This window comes from Oncorhynchus gorbuscha, linkage group LG23, assembly GCF_021184085.1.
Source record: "Oncorhynchus gorbuscha isolate QuinsamMale2020 ecotype Even-year linkage group LG23, OgorEven_v1.0, whole genome shotgun sequence".
Lineage (NCBI taxonomy): Eukaryota > Metazoa > Chordata > Actinopteri > Salmoniformes > Salmonidae > Oncorhynchus > Oncorhynchus gorbuscha.
In genome coordinates this window covers 34,395,159-34,414,092 of record NC_060195.1, presented here as the reverse complement: position 1 = coordinate 34,414,092, position 18,934 = coordinate 34,395,159, and the positions used below count along the sequence as shown (strand labels likewise).

Below are 18,934 nucleotides of genomic sequence, written 5' to 3'. Positions count from 1 at the left end.
CACCCTTGCGCAGAAGAACATTTGCAGCTCTGCCATATTTTTATTTTGATAGAGGTTAAGTTTTCCACTATAGCCTTCTGGCCTATTCTATGTGACAATGACACATTTGGTTTCCTCTTTCAATGAAAGAATCATTACATGGTTACAGAAGCTTAATCTGGGCTAAATCAGGTCATGTAGGTTAAATCAAGTTGGGTCGGCAGGTAGCCCAGTGGTTAGAGCATTGGGCCAGTAACCGGAAGGTTGCTAGATCGAATCCCCGAGCTGACAAGGAAAAACAAAAAGGTCATGTAGGCTAAATCAGGTCATGTAGGTTAAATCAAGTCATGCACCACATGCAACTACAATACAATATGTTCCCTGAAACACAAACACCCTCCCTGAGAAAAACAGGTCTCCCTGTATTGCTTCAGTGACACCACAGTAGATTAACTTGTTCCACTTTGAGTTTCTGTTGGGGGGGGGGTTGACTGACTGTCACAGCAAAACACTAATTACACACACATACACGTGAACCTTATCTGAGGTTTATATTTTTTTTAAACGACTTTACAATCATTTGTCTTCAAAGTCAAGTTCAAGAGCTGTATGCAAGGCTAACTTCAGGATCCTTGCTTGCTCTGTCATGACATTACTTATCAGTAACTTTATGAAAATAAATACAATTTAAAAGGGGTAAGATCTATGATGGTGATTCTTCAGGTAATAACACAAGAAATACAATTCACTGTGTACATTTGTCAAAATACTGTGTGATATTTTGCTAAAACTATTTCCATTTAATTAAGTCACCATTGGTTCCTATATGCAGTGCCTACAGTAAGTCCAGGGCATGCATACCAAGCATATATACCAAGGGTATATAACCAGCAATGGAATGAATTCCACTGTCTCCCTCCCAGATTGCACAAACTTTCAATAAATACCAATTTGGGAACCTACAGAATAACAAGGCACTTTCTGTCTAGTCATACTCATGGTTTCCAGTCATAAAGACAATAGTGAAATACAATGTAGCTCAAAAAAACAAGTATTCCATCAAATAAAAAAACATCATACACAAATACATCTTTTCACTTTAATTTATACTCAGGAAATCAAAACAGCCAATCCTGGCTTTTCTTTAACTTGGTTCTGAATTATTCCAAACCTCATATCAAATTGTATAAAAACTATCAAGCATGGCTGGTAATATAAAATACCTGATGCTGTCGTTTCTAAAAGTAGCTGTACGTAACAATCAACAACCAAGTCCATCTAGCACCTCTGCCAGTGCACTGTCTGGAGTTGGCACAGTTCATTGGCAAAAACTGGCTGCATTATCAGTTCAGGTGGAGGGGAAGAACCAGAATTTCCACTCGTTGGTATGTTGTTCAGCTCCATAAGGCCAAACAAATGTAAACAGTTTATTCTCTCGTCCGCCATATAGGCATAAATAGTGGTTTATAAGGCAAAGACTGGATAAGTACAAAATAAACTGGGTGTGGATCTTAAAACTTTAAAGATTGGGATCATGTGCCATGGAGAGGTTGAGGACTTGAGTCTTTAGGTCTGCGTGAGCTTGTCCATCCATCCTCTCTTGTCTAGGCTTCATCTCCTCTGACAGACGTGCTCAGCTGCTGTCCTCTGCTTTGTTACTCTCCTGAACGTCCAGCTGAGAGCTCTCATCTACGTTCTCCAGAGAGTCTGCCCGCTGGATGGTCAGCTCGGCCGGGTCCATCATGGGCAGGGTGCTCTGCTCTGGGTACAACCAGGGCTTCTGATCTGGAGAGTTCTGCTCTTTCCACTCTGGGTAACTCTGGCCCGCCTTGTGCACACACTTCAGTACCTGCAGGGAGAGAGGAGTGCGTCAGAGAATGAGAGCTGAGCCTCAGCCTAGTTTTTCCCCTTCACCTCATTTTTGTTTTACAGTTCTGCCCTGAGTCATATGCATGTACAGTCCTTCAGAATGTATTCACACCTCCCAAAGCCTTTTTCCACTTGTGTTACAGCCTGAATTTTAAATGGATTCAATTGAGATTTTGTGTCACTGGCCTACAGACAAAATACAACCAGAATGTTAAAGTGGAATTCTGTTTTTAGAAATGTTTACAAATGAATTCAAAGTGAAAAGCTGAAATGTCTTGAGTCAATAAGTAGTTCATGGAGGATGGATCAACAGCATTGTAGTTACTCCACAAAACTAATATAATTGACAGAGTGAAAAGAAGGAAACCTGTACAGAATACAAATACCCCAAAACATGAATCCTGTTTGCAATAAGGCACTAAAGTAAAACTGCTAAAAAACGTGGCAAAGAAATTAACTTCATGTCCTGAATACAAAGTCTTATGTGTGGCAAATCCAACAACATATCAACTGAGTAACACTCTTAAAAAATGTCAATTTAATCCATTTACAAATGAGGCTGTAACACATCAAAATGTGTGGAAAAAGCCAAGGGGTGTGAATAGTTTCTGAAGGCACTGTACATAATGTAATGATTTTACAAAGAGTGTAAGTGGGGTGGAATTTAAGATGAGCAGCTAGCTGTTAATCATTAATCATCAGGTTTCCATTAAATCACAGTTATGAGCCACACACACAGTCTTGGTTTCGCACACAAAGACACACCTTGCCCTGAATAGTTTCATGCTGCACATGCTATGAAACCAGAATAACAAGTTCTACAGGGCTGCTGAGTCATTTTCTCTCCCTGAGAGACTTAAATGTCAAAAAAATAAAACAGAGCTGGACTGGTCCTTCCAGTGTGTTTTTTATGGTTACCATGGTAATTTAAGAGACTTGAAACCCACTCTCAATATTCTTAAGATGGCAAGCTTTTACTACCTAGTTCAGGACAAGAATTACCATCGTAACACGCACAAACACACAGAGGTATTGGCTGATTGTTGCTTTGGAACCAAATAAAAAAAACAGTTATAACTCAGTCGTCAAACACAAAGAAGCTACAGAATTTAGCAGAAGGAAGATTAGAAACAATGGCTGATATTATTCGTACCCTGGGAGCCAGAACCTGAGACGCTTTGTTCACCACCCACTTTGGAAGAGAACCTGAAATACAGAATAAACCAAATAATCAATATTCACAGCAACTCTTGGTACCTGTAGTGTAACATACCCTGTATCAAATATCTTTCAGTAAAGAAAAGACAACTGAAGCATAGAATCTGAAGAAGGTCAGTGGACGGTGGGTCTCACCTTTGGGGTCAGCCTGTGAGAGGTAGGTAAAGGAGCAGCTATTGGGTCCTGTGGCCTTAACCAGGTAGCCAGTAAGGAGGGAGATAGCTCTCACAAGATCCTTTTTGGGAGGATATTTCTGTGACGGAAGAAATAGGAACCAAATCAGCTGAGATTTTGGGCGTATGTAGAACGATGTAACATTCGGTACCTATTAGTAACTGAATGATACATTGCAATAAAAACATAATTTCTTCATCCCCACTAGAACCACCTCATCTTGTTAAATATACATTAGGTGGTTCTGTTATATGACTCATCTACAGTACCTTTCAAAATTAATTCAGACCCTTTGGATTTATTCACATTTTATTGTGTTACGAAGTATGATTACAATGAATTTAATTATCTTTTTTGGGACCAATCTACACAAAATACTCTGTCAAAGTGGAAGAACAATTAATATATTTTTGTCAAGATTAATAAAACGTATTAAAAAAAACAGTCTTTGCATAAGTTCTACAGCTCCTGAGTCCATACATGTTGGCAATAATTACAGCTGTAAGTCTTCTTGGGTAAGTACACACCTGGATTGTGCAATATTTGCCCATGAATGTTTTCAAAATTCTTCAAGCTCTGTCAAGATGTTGGGGATCATTGCAAGACAGCAATTTTAATGTCTTGCCATAGAATTTCAATTAGATTTAACCCTATCAGTCCCGAGACCCCAGCAAAAATCAGCTTTTCATTTTTTCTGACTATCATTTATCTGCATGTCCAGCCCTTATTTTTAGCTTCACAATGAAGTGTTTTACCATTTTCTTTTCAGGACATCCAGGTCTACAAGTAGAACACAAAACTATTTGACATTCAAAAGTTGCATTCAAAAATGGAATAAAAATGAATTTATATGAATGTTGTAAGTACAGATATGGTTTACTCAGTGGGAAATGAATATCCAAATAGTCAGTGACAACTGTGTTGAGTTTGTGACAGCAACTATGTGAGCTTATAGACACTATGTCCTGGGATTTCCTATGACCTATGTAGATGAACCCCTCAGCTTTTAACGACTTGTGTAGCTTGTGAGGGACATAGAGCAAAACATGCGTGTTCGTTAGTCTCAGCTTTTCAGAAACACTCTAGCTTGAATACTTTGTAGCTCAAACCATTCTGACTCTACAGACATTTTTGTAAGAAAGACCCAGCCCCGGGCCCCTTCGAGATCTGCCCTTATCTCACACAGACTAATGGTTGATACCACCATTTTTAAAAGGGGTTAGAAGTCCTAAATCACACCGGTGGGACTCATTGGGTTGTGTCAAAACTGTAGCTTGGCCACTCAGGAACATTCACTGTCTTCTTTGTAAGCAACTCCAGTGTAGCTTTGGCCTTGTGTTTTAGGTTATTGTCCTGCTGAATGGTGAATTCATCTCCCAGTGTCCTGTGGAAAGCAGACTTGAACCAGGTTGCCTGTGCTTAGCCCTATCCCGTTTCTTTTTATTCTGGTAGCCCCCCAGTCTTTGTCGATGTAAAGGATACCCATACCATGATGCAGCCACCACCAAGCTTGAAAATAAGGAGGCAGTTACTCAGTTGGATTTACCCTAAACATAAGGCTTTGCATTTAGGCCAAAAAGTGTATTTCTTTGCCATGTATTTTTCTCAGTATTACTTAAGTGCCTTGTTCCATACAAGATGCATGTTTTGGAATATTGAGTATATCTGTGTTCTTCTTTTCACTCTGTCATTTAGGTCATTATTGTGGAGGCCCTACAATGCTGTTGATCCATCCTCAGTTTCCTCCCATCACAGCCATTGAACTCTGTAGCTGTTTTAAAATCCCCAATGGCCTCATGGTAACATCCCTGAGCAGTTTCATTCCTGTACTGCAGCTCAGTTCAGAAGGACGACTGTATCTTTGAGGTGTCTGGGTGGTTTAATACATCATCCACAGCATAATTATTAACCACATCATGCTTAAAGAGATATTCAATGTCTGATTTGTTATTGTTACCCATCTACCAATCACTGCCCTTCTTAATGATGCTTTCAAAAAGCTCCCTGGTCTTTGTACTTGAATCTGTGCTCGAAATTCAATACTTGACTGAGGGACCTTACAGATGTTGTATGTATGGGGGCAGAGACATGACATGATTTTTAAATGATTAAGCAACCCCTATTATTGCATACAGAGTGAGTCCATGTAACTTATGTGATTTGTTAAGCCAAATTTGACTCCTGAACTAATTTAGGCTTGACTAAACAAAGAGTCTGAATACTTATGCAATGACTATATTCAAGTGTTTTTTTTTCTTCAAATGTTTCTTCAACTTTGACATTAAAGTATTTCATGTATATTGTCGACAACAACAAAAAAGACAATTAAAACCATTTGAATCCCCCTTTGTAACACAATCAAATGTGAAGAAATCCAAGGGGTCTGAAAACTTTTGCAAGGGCCTGTATGAGGACAATAACTGCCATTGAACTATAGGAACGGTAGAGCGGAGACAGACTGCTGTATATACTGGGTGGTTGACCAAGGAGGTGAAGGTGCATGGCATACGTACCAGGTGTTTGACTGAGTAGTTAACGATCACATACTCGTCGTCCGTCACCTGCCACGAACGCAACGTCACCACATCTCTGTTCCTCAGTGGTTTCGGACACAGCCCTGAAAACCAAAAGGGACAACAACAAATGAAAAACTACTTGAGGAGAGCTTTCCTACAAACACCCCCCCCTGTCATGGTAACCAAAGATTCCAAAGAACTTCAATGGCAGCAACTGCACTCTCGTGTAGACTACAAATACACTCTATAAACCAGCTCCCTTATGCCTTATCTGAACTCCTGAGGGCAGAATAAGAAGTACACTACAACTGCTGATGGAACCAATGCGATATAGTGTAATGGAAGTTAGTGAGAGGGGAGGCAATGGAAACAGAGACGCAGTGGAGGAGCACCATGCAGAAATGGGTTCCTAAAAGCAATGGGACAGTGGAAGGAATGTAAATAAAATACTTTACACCAGATTTACTGCACATTTTCACCTGCGGTCATCTTTGAACCAGAAACGTTTAGTAAATTTGACCCAGTCGGGTTTTTGCACTGTAAAGAAAGAGACAATGACAGAGGAATGTGGAATAGCACTTTTAACTCAAGCAAATAAGAGGCACGCACATGAGTAGTAGCCCACATCAGCGTTCGGGGAGAGACGGGCAATGTCAAAGCTCTCCAACATGGTGGGGTCCCACTTTTTGCGATACAGGCCATCATGAAGGACGTCATACATGGTGGCGGCTGACACATCTTTTATGGTCATTCTGCACTGAAATACAAACAGCAAAAGAGAGCATTGAAGTAAATTGATTATTGAAGTAACACAGTAAATTCATTCCATCTCAAGATCAGGTCTCATCTGTAGAGTACTCACTACAATAAAATACGACACCAGATAAACCAATGGTCATGGAAAACTGGAAACCCCATAGGTGTTCTTGTAACAATGCTGCCACACAAAAGCAAAAGGGTTGTGGTGGAAATGTGGAACAGAAAACCTGTGTTACACTGTCTCCAAGGGACATTGAAATGTCAAAAGACTACTTAGCGCAGGGCTCTTCAACCCTGTTTCCGGAGAGCTTACCCTCCTGAAAGGTTTTCGCTTCAACCCCAGCTGGAGCTAACCGTATTCAGCTCATCAACCGGCTAATTATTAGAATCAGGTGCGCTATAGATTAGGGTTGGATCAAAAAACCTATAAAACGGCAGCTCTCCAGGAACAGGCGTGGAGAGCCCCGATAGAGATACATTGGAAAAGGTCAGGAATGGGTAAAAGTTAGTCCTGTATTGTCTATTGCTCTATTCAGACTATGGGATTCATAATAGAAAACAGGATATTCCCATATTTTGTTAATATAGTTGACTATATATAGTTGACTGGAACAAATTGCAAAAATCACTGAAGTTGGAGACTTATATCTCCCCACTAACGTTAAGTGTCAGGGGTCAGAGCAGCATACCGATAGCTGCAGCTGTACACGGACCATCTGTAAATTGCCCATCCATTCAACCAATTACCAACCTCATCCCCATATTTGTTTTTCTGCTCTTTTGCACACCAGTATTTCGACTTGCACATCCTCATCTGCACATATATCACTCCAGTGTAAATTGCTAAATTGTAATTACTTCACCACTATTGGCCTATTTATTGCCTTACCTTTTGAACAAGTATACAGTACTTGGCCTATTTATTTGCACACACTGTAACTTGTTCTCAACTGGCCTACTTCATTTGCACACACAGTAAACAGATTTTTCTATTGTGTTATTGACTGTACTTTGTTTATCCCACGTGTAACTCTGTGTTGCTGTTTTTGTCGCACCGCTTTGCTTTATCTTGGCCAGGTCGCAGTTGTAAATGAGAACTTGTTCTCAACTGGCCTCCCTGGTTAAATGAAGGTGGGGGAAATATATATATATATAGAGAGAACATATGTTGGTCAAACAACTCAACTGATCCATGACCACGATGTATCAAATCGACAGATAAGTCAAGCCAGTGTCCTCACCTTTATCTTGTGAACTTTAGGGATGTTTTTGTTTCCTTGAGGGGATGATGCTACTGGGGCCACCTCGACCCAGACCTCCATTCCGTTCTTGTCATATTTACTGTACCAGTTGTCCGTTGACAAGGCTTGTCTTCTGAAGTCTGTGAAGACTGCCTCGTCTGGTATAATTCCCGAAATGATTCGAGACATAATAACGTTCTGGATGAACGGGAAAAAGGTAGCTACTTAATAAGCAGTAAAACAAGTGCGAACGGCAACGCTAGTAAAGTCACTGAATTAATGTTGTGTCTCCAGTCCGATCCTCCTGCCTCCAAAATGCTATTCTATTGTGACAGTGAGATCAATCCTGATATACTCACTAATTATCATATCAAGTTAGACTGGATTTTTGTGCTGGATTCCTGACCCACCCAGATTCCAGCCGAAAATAATACAGAACAACTCTACACGTAACTGCTTCCGGAATTCACACAGGTAGCCTACTGGAATCTTTTCTTGTCTACACAGTGCACACATAGTTTTGGAATGAGAACAACTACTCCTAGCTTGTGTTAGCTCAACTTGGCTGACATTGGGAATGATGGTATCCGTAGATTTAATTAGTCTAGATTTCATTCGTACATAAAGTCCAGGGCCGTTTCCCAAAAGCATATTAAGGCTACGTCAATCATTAGAACCTTGGTAGGAGCATCGTTAAATCTCCGAGCTGTTTCCCAAAACCATTGTTACTAAAGTGATTATCGAAAACGCTCGTTATTTACCGACCACTCGTTGAACATCCAAGTACGTCGTTAGATGCTTTTTTGCCCTTCCGCGACACTTTATACAGACTTCCGCAAAACACAATCAAGATGTTTATCTGTCTTTTGTGCTGACAACTTCAGAAGGAACTACAAAGTTGCCAATTTCTTTGCATAACAAGCGAAATATATAACGACGCTTCAAATGAAAACCGAGATTACTGTATTAAAATATAAATAGGTCATAGTTTAGGCTACGTAGACCTATATATTTCAATGATATTTAAATCAGACTCATGTCAATTCAATTGAGTTGTATTTAGCTATTTGTACACTGTCGCATTTTTACCTCGATATATTATTCATGATGTGTAACGTGTGCAATGTGACACATCTTGATTTTGGTAATTAATTATTGTTGGGTATTAGAATAAGCCACCTCAATAGTTGTAGCCATAGGTGATATCTCGGAATAATTATAACCTTCAGGTAAAATCGAAAACGAAGAACGCTGATCCTATCAGTCATAAATAGTTTATGCTTGGCCAATAAGTCACTCTCAAAGTCTACATACTGTATATTGTAAATGCACAATATCTTATGCAAAAATAAAATGTCCTCCTGGCACAGAAACGGTCACATTGTTGGTTACAATTATCACTAATGCATTGTGAAATACATGACAAGGCCCATACACTGTGACAAAAGGCAACATTCCATTCATTAGGGCCAATAACCTTTGACCTGTAATACTATATTACACGGATAAAAAAAGAAAGAGGTAAAATAAGATATTTTAAAGACCACACTGATAAATAACAAATCTGACATTCTTCATTTTGTAGGAACAAAGTTAAGAACATTTCTAAAGTAATGTGTATGTAAAGGTAGGCTTATCCTATTAATAACATTCATAAAAATCATTTGCGAGAAGCTTGGAACAATTTTGGTGAAATACCTTTACTTCATGTGATACACTTGTGTTCTTTAACTATCCTTTTTGTTTACAGCAGAGTAATACTAACAGTACATTGTTATTCACAGAAACATTGCTAAACACTAGTAGACATATTTCAACTGGACAGACACTTCAGAAAAGCAGAGAGCTGAGTATTCAGTCAGCGACGGGTAATAGATTTAGCTATTAAGCTAAAGGTTGTTCGATGTAATTAAATACTTATCTACATTTGTTTAAACGTTGACATTTTCAAACAATCTACAGCTATTGGTGTGTGGTTGGGCCATTTTTGACTGTGGTTATTTGGTTTGTGTATGCCACCGTGTGTACGTGGTAAAGGACAGAGGTGAAGTGAAGCCTTTTCCGTACCTAAACCAATCCACGGACTATACACACTGCAGGGAGTCAACATCAGTGTGACCGTGGTGACTTGAGACTAAACAACCAGGCCTGGCTTTTACTTTGAAATTCAGCATCCAAGCAGAGACACGGAAATAAATAAAACACTAACTTCCACGTGCGTGCCAGCAACTCTCATTTTTGTCAAGCATACAATGCAATTTTACAGTTGCTTGTGTTAAATAAATTAAAAACAACAGTCATACACGGGCAATAGCGATAAAAATGATCTTCACTGCACTTGTTTTTTTTTACAGCAAGGGTGTTAGTTGATCCTCAGATACAGCTAACGCTTCCTATCTAAACTGCTCTACAAAACAACTACTGAAGCCAGAGGCCCGTCAGCAGCCCTCTCGATCTTTACAATATTGGGACTCGTTTCAGTGCACACAGTTGGTGAACAAACAAGCAAGGTATCTGTGTTCTTAACGGTCTATAAATCCTGCATGATGAGCACGCTGTTCCTGCAAGTGTGATGAAAACAAGACAATACATATATCAATTGGAGGGTGAGTAGCAGACATTGTATGGGCCAAGTGACATGTTTCCATTTAGTGTGTAAAGGGTTGACACCTGCATCCATTGTATGCATGTAGATGACCGAGGAAAGTTCCTCTGACAGAGCAGCCATAGTTTTGAAGTGTACATCAGTAGATTTAAGTTAGTATTTTCCAGTACAATGAATTTGGGATTATGTCCCTTTTCTAAAAATGTATACTCTTGTTTCCTATTGGATTGGCTACACATACTTTCTGAAGCATCCCCTTGGACAATCTGCCAAATTAACAAACCAGCCGCCATTGAAATCCTCAGTCGACTAACTACAGTAATCCTAAATGAAGTTATTTGGCTGTTCTTGCCCTTAAAAATATCCCTTATTCATTAGGCTTAAATTAATAGATTTGAGCCAACAATTATTCAAAATAATGTTCATCAAGTTGAGGGGAATCTTTTTGCAACAAAGTATTTAAAGAATTATGGGAAGCAGTAACAGACACTTTGTTGATCACGTATATAGAATACTGTAGCTGACCCACTACAGACTCTCATTGGAAATAAAACCAAATAACTAAAAAGGGACTGAGACCTTTCATAGTCACTTAAATAATCTCAAACAATATCACTTTACAACAATGACAAGTGTGATGGCACTAATGCTCCAAAAAGTGCAATAACCCAGGAGCATTTAGTTGTCAGTCTGCAATCCTAGATAATGCCATGCAGTTGGATGACAATCTGATCATATTCAGCATTTAACCTATTCTGTGTTGACAGTTTTACGTTTAACCTTTAATATTATCTTTAGATGATCTGTTTAAATACAGAGTAATAGCACATCCACACAGTTACTCTGAAAAATCACTGAGTCGAAAGAGGTTCTGCAACCGATGGCAGTGAGCCATGGGTGGGGAGAGTGGCCACTGAGACACAAGCTGTTGGTGGGGAGGAGGCAGGTCAGGTGGGGGTTTAGGTGTTTACTAGCAGGAGCAGCTGCTCTCTGTCACAGCCATCTCCGGCGGCTTCTCCAGTTTGATATCGATCACTGAGAGAGGAGGTGCTTAAGGAATACTCTCCATTAGACATTTCATGCATCAAACATGTAGGGGGGATATTATGCAAGTTCAACTAAATTAAATCCATAAGCAACAGATAACATTACAACAGACACTGACACATTTCTGGAGTGTTGATTACATGTTGAGCTCAAACACTACAAACCATTCTGCCTCGGGGATAACCCCTTTGTGAAAAGATACTGTCCTCTTTGCTCTTCTCTGGTGTGCTATCCATCCCAGGTAGGGCTGCGGCAACACGGCGAAACAGCTGAGGAATCACAAGAAAGGAAACAGTGGAGCAAAACAGCTGTACCACACAGGGCATCAATAATGTAATGTTGGCCACATAACAGTTAAAGCCTAGATGGTAAGTCAATATTTAAGAGATCATTTCACACACAAAAAAAATAAAAAAATCTACAGTACATTTGTACATGGGGCTACATGACAAAATTGATCCTAATATTTAATACACATTAAGAGTCGTTAACTTGCGTCAAATTGGTCAAATTGGTCATGTGATTATTTAGATTCTATCCCCATTCAATAAGCCTGTTGATGGCTCCATGCCAAACAGTGAGAAACACAAGCAGATATTTTGTGGAACGAGGCAAAATAAAAAAAACAACATGGAGCCAGACAGCGCAGTACAATTGATGCCGAAGCGTTCTAAAGCAATGGACGTCAACACAACACCTGAGCACTGAAGTGAATCACAATGCAGAGAGGACAAGGGGGACAGGCCATGCGGAGTCAAGTGAAAAGAGAAGGGAAAACTAGTTGTGAAAATAGTCTAGGAGGGAAGATTGGGCTGGACTATCCTGAGTGAACAGAAGCTCTACCTGTTTGACATTGTAGCCAGTCTTTGCGCTGGTTTCAATGAACATGACATTCAGTTCCTTAGCTCTCTGCTCGCCCTCTTCCGTGGTGATCTGTCTGCTCAGGCCACAGCCGAGAGGTGGAGAGATGGAGGGATAGACAGACATGAAAAAGGACAGGCCGAGAGGGAAAGGGGGAGATGGAGAGAAAACGAAGAGCTCAGAGTTTTTGGTTAGAAAGAGAAAGGGTTAGTTTGGTCATGCCTCTGAGAGACAAACAGATAGGAGGGAGCAGCTTTGCTGAGAAAAGATGAAACAGCTTGACACGCTATAGAGGGAATCCAAAGTCACTCACAGCACAGTCACTTGGTCCACATTAAACATCTAATCCACGGAGTACATGACAAATTACTCTCCCTAAGGGGGAGCATAATGAGCAGTTCTGGAGGCTGTTTGAACACCTGCTGGTGGTAACTGGACACCCACCTGTTTGACGTTATAGCCAGCCTTGGCACTGGTCTCTATGTACATCACATTGAGTTCACGAGCTTTCCTTTCTGCAGTCTCTACAGACACTTGTCTGCCATGGTCCCAGGGGGAGTGACAGGAGGGGAAGGTGGTGTCAGGGGTTGGGAGTGGACACCAAATCAAAGTGACATGGGGAGACACCGGGGAGAGGGAACAAAACAAATGTTGATAAAACCAAAATTGGACCAAAAAAAAGAAAACGTTTAACCAAATAGTAAGCAGGGTGAACATGGAGTAAAGTTCAATAGATCAAAAACAGAAAACACTTGAAAATGAATGTTGTGCCCAATATTACTCATTAAAATTTAAATAAGATGGGATGCCAAATACAATCGAGGGAGGAGGAACCAGGCTTTGAGACAAAGTGTTCACACATACAACAGTTGTCAAATAGGTCAATATCCAGTTCAGGGACCACATTGCCGTTTACCACCTCATCAACTACTCTCCACACACACACACCATGTACCTTTTATCAGCCAGGTCTGTTTTGTTTCCCACAAGCATGATAATGACATCACTTCCTCTCTCTGTTCTGACATCATCAATCCACTTAGAGGTTTGCTGGAATGAATTGAGGTCTGAGTGGAAGAACAGTTGCAATTCAGAATGCATACAGAGTGAGCATGATCACTTTAAATATCTTATGAGGTTTGAACTGCGGGTGAAGGGGATATGAACACATTAGATACATTTGCAAATCAGAACAGTCATTGCTCCTCATTGAAAGTACAGTTGATTTCAGCGGAGGAGTGAACACACAGTAGCCAGGTGTTAGTAAGCAAAAGTAAACAGTAAGTTAAGTTTAAGCACATAAAGGAATAGTAGTCCCCACGCCACTGTTAATACAAGGGAAAACTCCCTAACCTCCATGAAGTTGCATCATTAAAGTCCCTACATGGCGACACTAAATGCCTCCAATAATAGCAACACTACTCATACATTAGAAGCTGTTGAGGTTTGCTACGGTCTTATGACAGCATCCTTCCCAATGTAATATCTCAGTTGACCCCCCCCCCATTACAGTGATGAGAGCACAGCTCTAACTCACTGGTGATGTCATAAACCACCACAGCGATGGTGGAGTCGCGGATGTAGCTGGGAATGAGACTACGGAAACGCTCCTGTCCAGCAGTGTCCCAGAGCTGGAGTCGGACCTGGGGAGTGGGATGGAGGAGGAGGAAACGGGACAGACGGAAAGAGAAAATGGAAAAGAGGAACGACATAAAATAGTTGCAAGAGAACATCATGGCAGCAGAGGCGGAAATGCTCATGCATCCTGGAATAGGAAAAAGCTTTCCCATGTATCTAGCAGATGACCTGTTCCCAATGTTGACGCTTTTTAGTTACCTAGTACAGATGGCAAATGTTCCAAATCAATGCATTTGGAACAAGGAAAGCATTTCCCCCATTCCTTAGACAAGCCCCTTTAGGGACAACATTTCCACAAGCACAATCACCACTGGATGTACTAAGAGGTATACCATTCCACTCTATTGGCCTATTTGGAACCATTGCACCAACAATGTAATTTATAATATCTACTGACTTTATGGTAGCACATAATTCTCAGACAATGGAAGCCCTGAAGCACTAGGAGGCTATTTTCATTACTACAGTCCAGTGACGTTGCCAAGCTGCGGAAATGCTGTTTGCCCTGTTCTCCCCTTCCGTCCACTGAGGGAAGGGCAGGGAGGTGATACCTACTTGCTATGTCATAAACCACCACAGCAGCGGCTGAGTCTCTGATGTAGCTGGGGATGAGACTGCGGAACCGCTCCTGCCCCGCTGTATCCCACAGCTGGAGCCGAATCTGTGGCCAACCACACAACAAACCGAGGAGCGGACACAGTTCGAAACCCAGCCATGGGGATGGAGGGGAGGGGTGGACAGAGACAAAAACGTATGATGATGGAACTAAAAACAGAATCATGGTAGGAAAGAAAACATGGGCTAAATGAAAACTGATAATGAAACTGCAACTAATAGTGCATCTACGTCCATGCTTTAAACAAGCAGTCTAGTCAGGATTAGATAAAAAGGAGACTACCTAAGCCCCTTTTTGACAGTGGCTTGGAGGGGGATATACAATGATCTCATATGGGCACAAACTAAAGGGACATGTGAAATGGTTTAAAGTGATGCAGATGATATAGAAGCCAAGTGGTACTTACCGTACGATCTTCCAGATACATCGTCTTCGATAAAAAGTCTATGCCAATTGTTGCCTGCAAGACAAAAAACATTCTCCTCAGATATCACTACCAAACTGCATGACTATACTACATTCAACAATAAGCCACAGAAAAATACAGCCTTGTGTCCTTGTCCCCCCCCCAGTTTTGTATCATATTGTATGCAAGCTATAATCAGGTTACAAAAAACAGAAACATGCCTCTCAAAGGCAGACATTTCCACCAAGCAAAACAACCCAAAGCTCAGAGTGGTGTGGATGCCAACTAATGTTACCCTTTTTCTCGGAGGACCTGAGCCCTAGGACCATGCCTCAGGACTACCTGGCCTGATGACTCCTTTCTGTCCCCAGTCCACCTGGTGGTGCTGCTGCTCCAGTTTCAACTGTTCTGCCTGCAGCTATGGAACCCTGACCTGTTCACCGGACGTGCTACCTGTCCCAGATCTGCTGTTTTAAATTCTAGAGACAGCAGGTGCAGTAGAGATACTCCAAATTGATCAGCTATGAAACACCAACTGACATCTACTCCTGAGGTGCTGACCTGTTGCACCCTCTACAACCACTGATTATTATTATCTGACCCTGCTCGTCATCTATGAACATTTGAACATCTTGGCCATGTTCTGTTATGATCTCTACCCGGCACAGCCAGAAGAGGATTGGCCACCCCTCAGAGCCTGGTTCCTCTCTAGGTTTCGGCCTTGCTAGGGAGTTTTTCCTAGCCACCGTGCTTCTACACCTGCATTGCTTGCTGTTTGGAGTTTTAGGCTGGGTTTCTGTACAGCACTTTGAGATATCAGCTGATGTAAGAAGGGCTTTATAAATACATTTGATTGATGTGTTAGTTACATGCAATTAATTACCAGTACTGTACTTGAGATAAGATAATGTACCTGATAGGTGTTGTCAAAGCTGTCATACATAAACCTGGTGATAAGTGATGTCTTTCCCACTGTAAAGACAGAACATTTAGTTTACATTGACATTTTCTAAATTCTGCATGATCCTCTGCAACTGTAATTCGTGAGGAAAAGCAATAAAACGTACCTTTATAATAAACATTTAGCTATTTAAAACACAATACTGACAGTGATCATATATGTGAAGGTATTGTTTATTTCCATGATAAATCGAAAAACTGGGCGTTGGAGTACTGACCCACGCTGAGCTGGCAAAGGGTGGAGCCACGAATGAAGGCGATAACTAACTAACGTTAGCTAGCTAAAATGGACTGGAAAATCGATACCGTTTTGGGGCTATGCAAATCTGAATTAATATTTGTTTGAAGAAATAATATAGCATATGTCTGGTTTATTTCTCTGAATGTTGACGTTTGTCACAGGAAATGGCCAAGGTTGAATAAAAGGCTCAGTGAGCTCAACTGGCTCCCCTCTGACAGACGTGGCTTAGCAAACTGACTCCACCCACACAAGCTGAAGTTAGATACCAAGTAAAACAGAAAAACATTCACATCAAATGGAAATTCAACTCGTGAATGACACCGACAGTTCAGTATCTTAACGTTAGTTAGTTACGGGATACGACCAAATATATTACCAAGCTAACGTTAGCGAGTACCTAAATTAGCTCGATAGCTTTATCCACCAATATCTTTGGCAACATGATCTCAAGCAACCAATTTTTGCTGATTCAATGGGATAACGTTAGCTAGTAAGCAAGTTCCCTTGACTAACATATAGCTAACTAACATAACAAGGCGTCGTTTAGCATAATCTTTCTGTTTCGGCCTGGCTAGCTAACAGCCAGGCTAACGTCAGATAGCGGTACTCTCACCAAAACAAATACTCACACGCTCTGCTGAAAAGACCTCCACTTACCACTTTGTTCGCCTAAGAATACGAGCTTGAATTTCCGCAGAGGGTTGCCAAACTCTCCACCGCCGGTCGTGGTCGACATCTTTATTAAAAGATAAATAACAGCTGGCTAGCTATATTGCCAATTTCCTAAGCTGTCTCGACGGGAAAGAGACACAGGGTAGTATATCGATAGCCTAGCTTTTGTTGTGTGCTGTGTGTATGCTAGTTCTGTATGTGAAATTGTGACGCGCGAGCCAGCACCCCCTGACGGACAGACTTCGAGTACCAAAAAGTGCAGGGTTGCATTCCAAACACTTAAAAGACACACCCTATCCCCTCAGCCCTCAAATTAAGTGGACGTATCCTGACGTCTGACGAGTATACACTTGAAGGGCAACGGTCGAGGGAAGAATTCATTAATTTCAAATGGATCTCTCTTGCCCGGAAATGTGTCACTAGTTCATCCCAACTGTTGTGTGTGCCTTATATGTGCTACAGTCAATTATGATTGCATTTCATATCTTGGCTAAAAGACAGCTCCCAAAAATGAGTTAATGTCATTTTTGCTATATTAAACACATGCTTAATTATGTGGACAATTATCCTGCCTCTATTGTATTGTGTTTTGGAGAAATTGGGGGTCATGTTAGCAGTAACTGCATACTGTGAAACCAAGTTAAATACACGCCATTTTTCTAATTTCCACGCTATGATCATTTACTGCATTTTTGCTTGGTAGGGCAGCATAGTCCCTGTGCCCAAGAACAACAGTGACAGCCTATAGGGAGGAGGTCAGAGAACTGGCCGTGTGGTGCCAGGACAACAACCGTTCCCTCAACGTGATCAAGGCAAAGGAGATGATTGTAGACTACAGGAAATTGAGGGCCGAGCACGCCCCATTCTCATTGACGGGGCTGCAGTGGAGCAGGTTAAGAGCTTCAAGTTCCTTGGTGTCCACATCACCAACAAACTATCATGGTCTAAACACACTAAGACAGTCGTGAAGAGGGCACGACAAAACCTATTCCCCCCCAAGAGACTGAAAAGATTTGGCATGGGTCCTCAGATCCTCAAAAGGTTCTACATCTGCACCATAGAGAGCATGCTGACTGGTTGCATCACTGCATGGTATAGCAACTGCTCGGCCTCAGACCGAAAGGCACTACAAAGGGTAGTACATCACTGGTGCCAAGCTTCCTGCCATCCAGGACCTCTATACCAGGCGGTGTCAGAGGAAGACTCCATCCACCCTAGTCATTGACTGTTCTCCAAAAGGCTTCTTTTATTTATTTATTTTTTTTTAAATTGGGGGGAATTTGACCCCTTTTTCTCCCCAATTTCGTGGTATCCAATTGTTGTAGTAGCTACTATCTTGTCTCATCGCTACAACTCCCGTACGGGCTCGGGAGAGACGAAGGTTGAAAGTCATGCGTCCTCCGATACACAACCCAGCCAGCCGTACTGCGCGCATCCAACCCGGAAGCCAGCCGCACCAATGTGTCGGAGGGTACACCGTGCACCTGGCAACCTTGGTTAGCGCGCACTGCGCCCGGCCCGCCACAGGAGTCGCTGGTGCACGATGAGACAAGGACATCCCTTCCGACCAAGCCCTCCCTAACCCGGACGACGCTAGGCCAATTGTGCTTCGCCCCACGGACCTCCCGGTCGCGGCCGGTTACCACAGAGCCTGGGCGCAAACCCAGGGACTCTGATGGCACAGCTGGCGCTGCAGTACAGCACCCTTAACCACTGCGCCACCCGGGAGGCTCCAAAAGGCTTCTTAACAGCTTCTACCCCCAAGCCATAAGACTCCTGAACACCTCATCGAAGGGCTAAGCCAGACCCCTCTTTTACGCTGCTGCTACTCTCTGTTTATTATCTGTGCATAGTCACTTTAACTCTACGTACATGTACATATTCCCTCAATTACCTCGACTAACCGGTGCCCCTGCACATTGACTCTGTACCGGAACCCCCTGTATATAACCTCACCTCGCTATTGTTATTTTACTGCTGCTGCTTAATTATTTGTTACTTTTCTTTTATATTTTTTACTTAGTTTTTCTTAACTTCTGAAAGCACTGTTGGTTAAGAGCTTGTAAGTAAGCATTTCACTGTTGTATTCGGCGCATGTGACAAATAACATTTGATTTGGTTAGATTTGATCC

At 41.6% G+C, this 18,934-nt stretch overlaps 2 protein-coding genes across 7 annotated transcripts; both read right to left on the bottom strand.

Moving 5' to 3' along the window:
- Window positions 1–16: 16 nt before the first annotated feature.
- Window positions 17–8,701, bottom strand: LOC124011627 (START domain-containing protein 10-like). Of its 2 annotated transcripts, none has more exons than XM_046325083.1 (7): window positions 8,518–8,701; window positions 7,757–7,954; window positions 6,366–6,513; window positions 5,754–5,857; window positions 3,202–3,319; window positions 3,002–3,054; window positions 17–1,828 (listed from the first exon to the last, which is right to left on the bottom strand). In XM_046325083.1, exons 1-7 carry the CDS (start codon window positions 8,533–8,535, stop codon window positions 1,613–1,615), a joined length of 855 nt encoding a protein of 284 aa, XP_046181039.1. In that variant the 5' UTR covers window positions 8,536–8,701; the 3' UTR covers window positions 17–1,612. The 2 variants fall into 2 exon arrangements, with proteins under 2 accessions (XP_046181039.1, XP_046181040.1); XM_046325084.1 differs by lacking the exon at window positions 8,518–8,701 and adding an exon at window positions 8,116–8,414.
- Window positions 8,702–9,258: 557 nt separating this feature from the next.
- On the bottom strand, window positions 9,259–17,105 carry LOC124010960 (ras-related protein Rab-6A-like). 5 transcript variants are annotated; one of them, XR_006834521.1, is made up of 9 exons: window positions 16,788–17,104; window positions 15,843–15,901; window positions 14,930–14,983; window positions 14,463–14,568; window positions 13,225–13,336; window positions 12,714–12,807; window positions 12,252–12,345; window positions 11,611–11,677; window positions 11,321–11,396 (listed from the first exon to the last, which is right to left on the bottom strand). XR_006834521.1 is itself a non-coding variant. In XM_046323801.1 (8 exons), the coding sequence occupies exons 1-8, from the start codon at window positions 16,864–16,866 to the stop codon at window positions 11,332–11,334; spliced, it is 636 nt and encodes a 211-aa protein (XP_046179757.1). In that variant the 5' UTR covers window positions 16,867–17,105; the 3' UTR covers window positions 9,259–11,331. The 5 variants fall into 5 exon arrangements, 4 of the variants coding, with proteins under 4 accessions (XP_046179757.1, XP_046179758.1, XP_046179756.1 ...); XM_046323801.1 differs by lacking the exons at window positions 12,714–12,807; window positions 14,463–14,568 and adding an exon at window positions 13,807–13,912 and having other exon boundaries at window positions 9,259–11,396; window positions 16,788–17,105; XM_046323802.1 differs by lacking the exon at window positions 12,714–12,807 and having other exon boundaries at window positions 9,259–11,396; window positions 16,788–17,101.
- Window positions 17,106–18,934: the final 1,829 nt, after the last annotated feature.

Excerpts from the sequence above, each read along its gene's own strand:
- LOC124011627 (XM_046325083.1), bottom strand. Across the intron at positions 5,858-6,365 it reads TGATGTGGGCTACTACTCAT|GGCTGTGTCCGAAACCACTG; the intron begins GTGCGTGCCTCT and ends TTTGGTTTTCAG. Across the intron at positions 3,320-5,753 it reads ACTACTCAGTCAAACACCTG|AAATATCCTCCCAAAAAGGA; the intron begins GTACGTATGCCA and ends CTTCCGTCACAG.
- LOC124010960 (XM_046323801.1), bottom strand. The coding sequence starts at position 16,866 with ATGTCGACCACGACCGGCGGTGGAGAGTTTGGCAACCCTCTGCGGAAA. Across the intron at positions 15,902-16,787 it reads ATTCTTAGGCGAACAAAGTG|TGGGAAAGACATCACTTATC; the intron begins GTAAGTGGAGGT and ends CTGTCTTTACAG. Across the intron at positions 12,346-13,224 it reads ACAGACCTGGCTGATAAAAG|ACAGATCACCACGGAAGAGG; the intron begins GTACATGGTGTG and ends TGGCCTGAGCAG.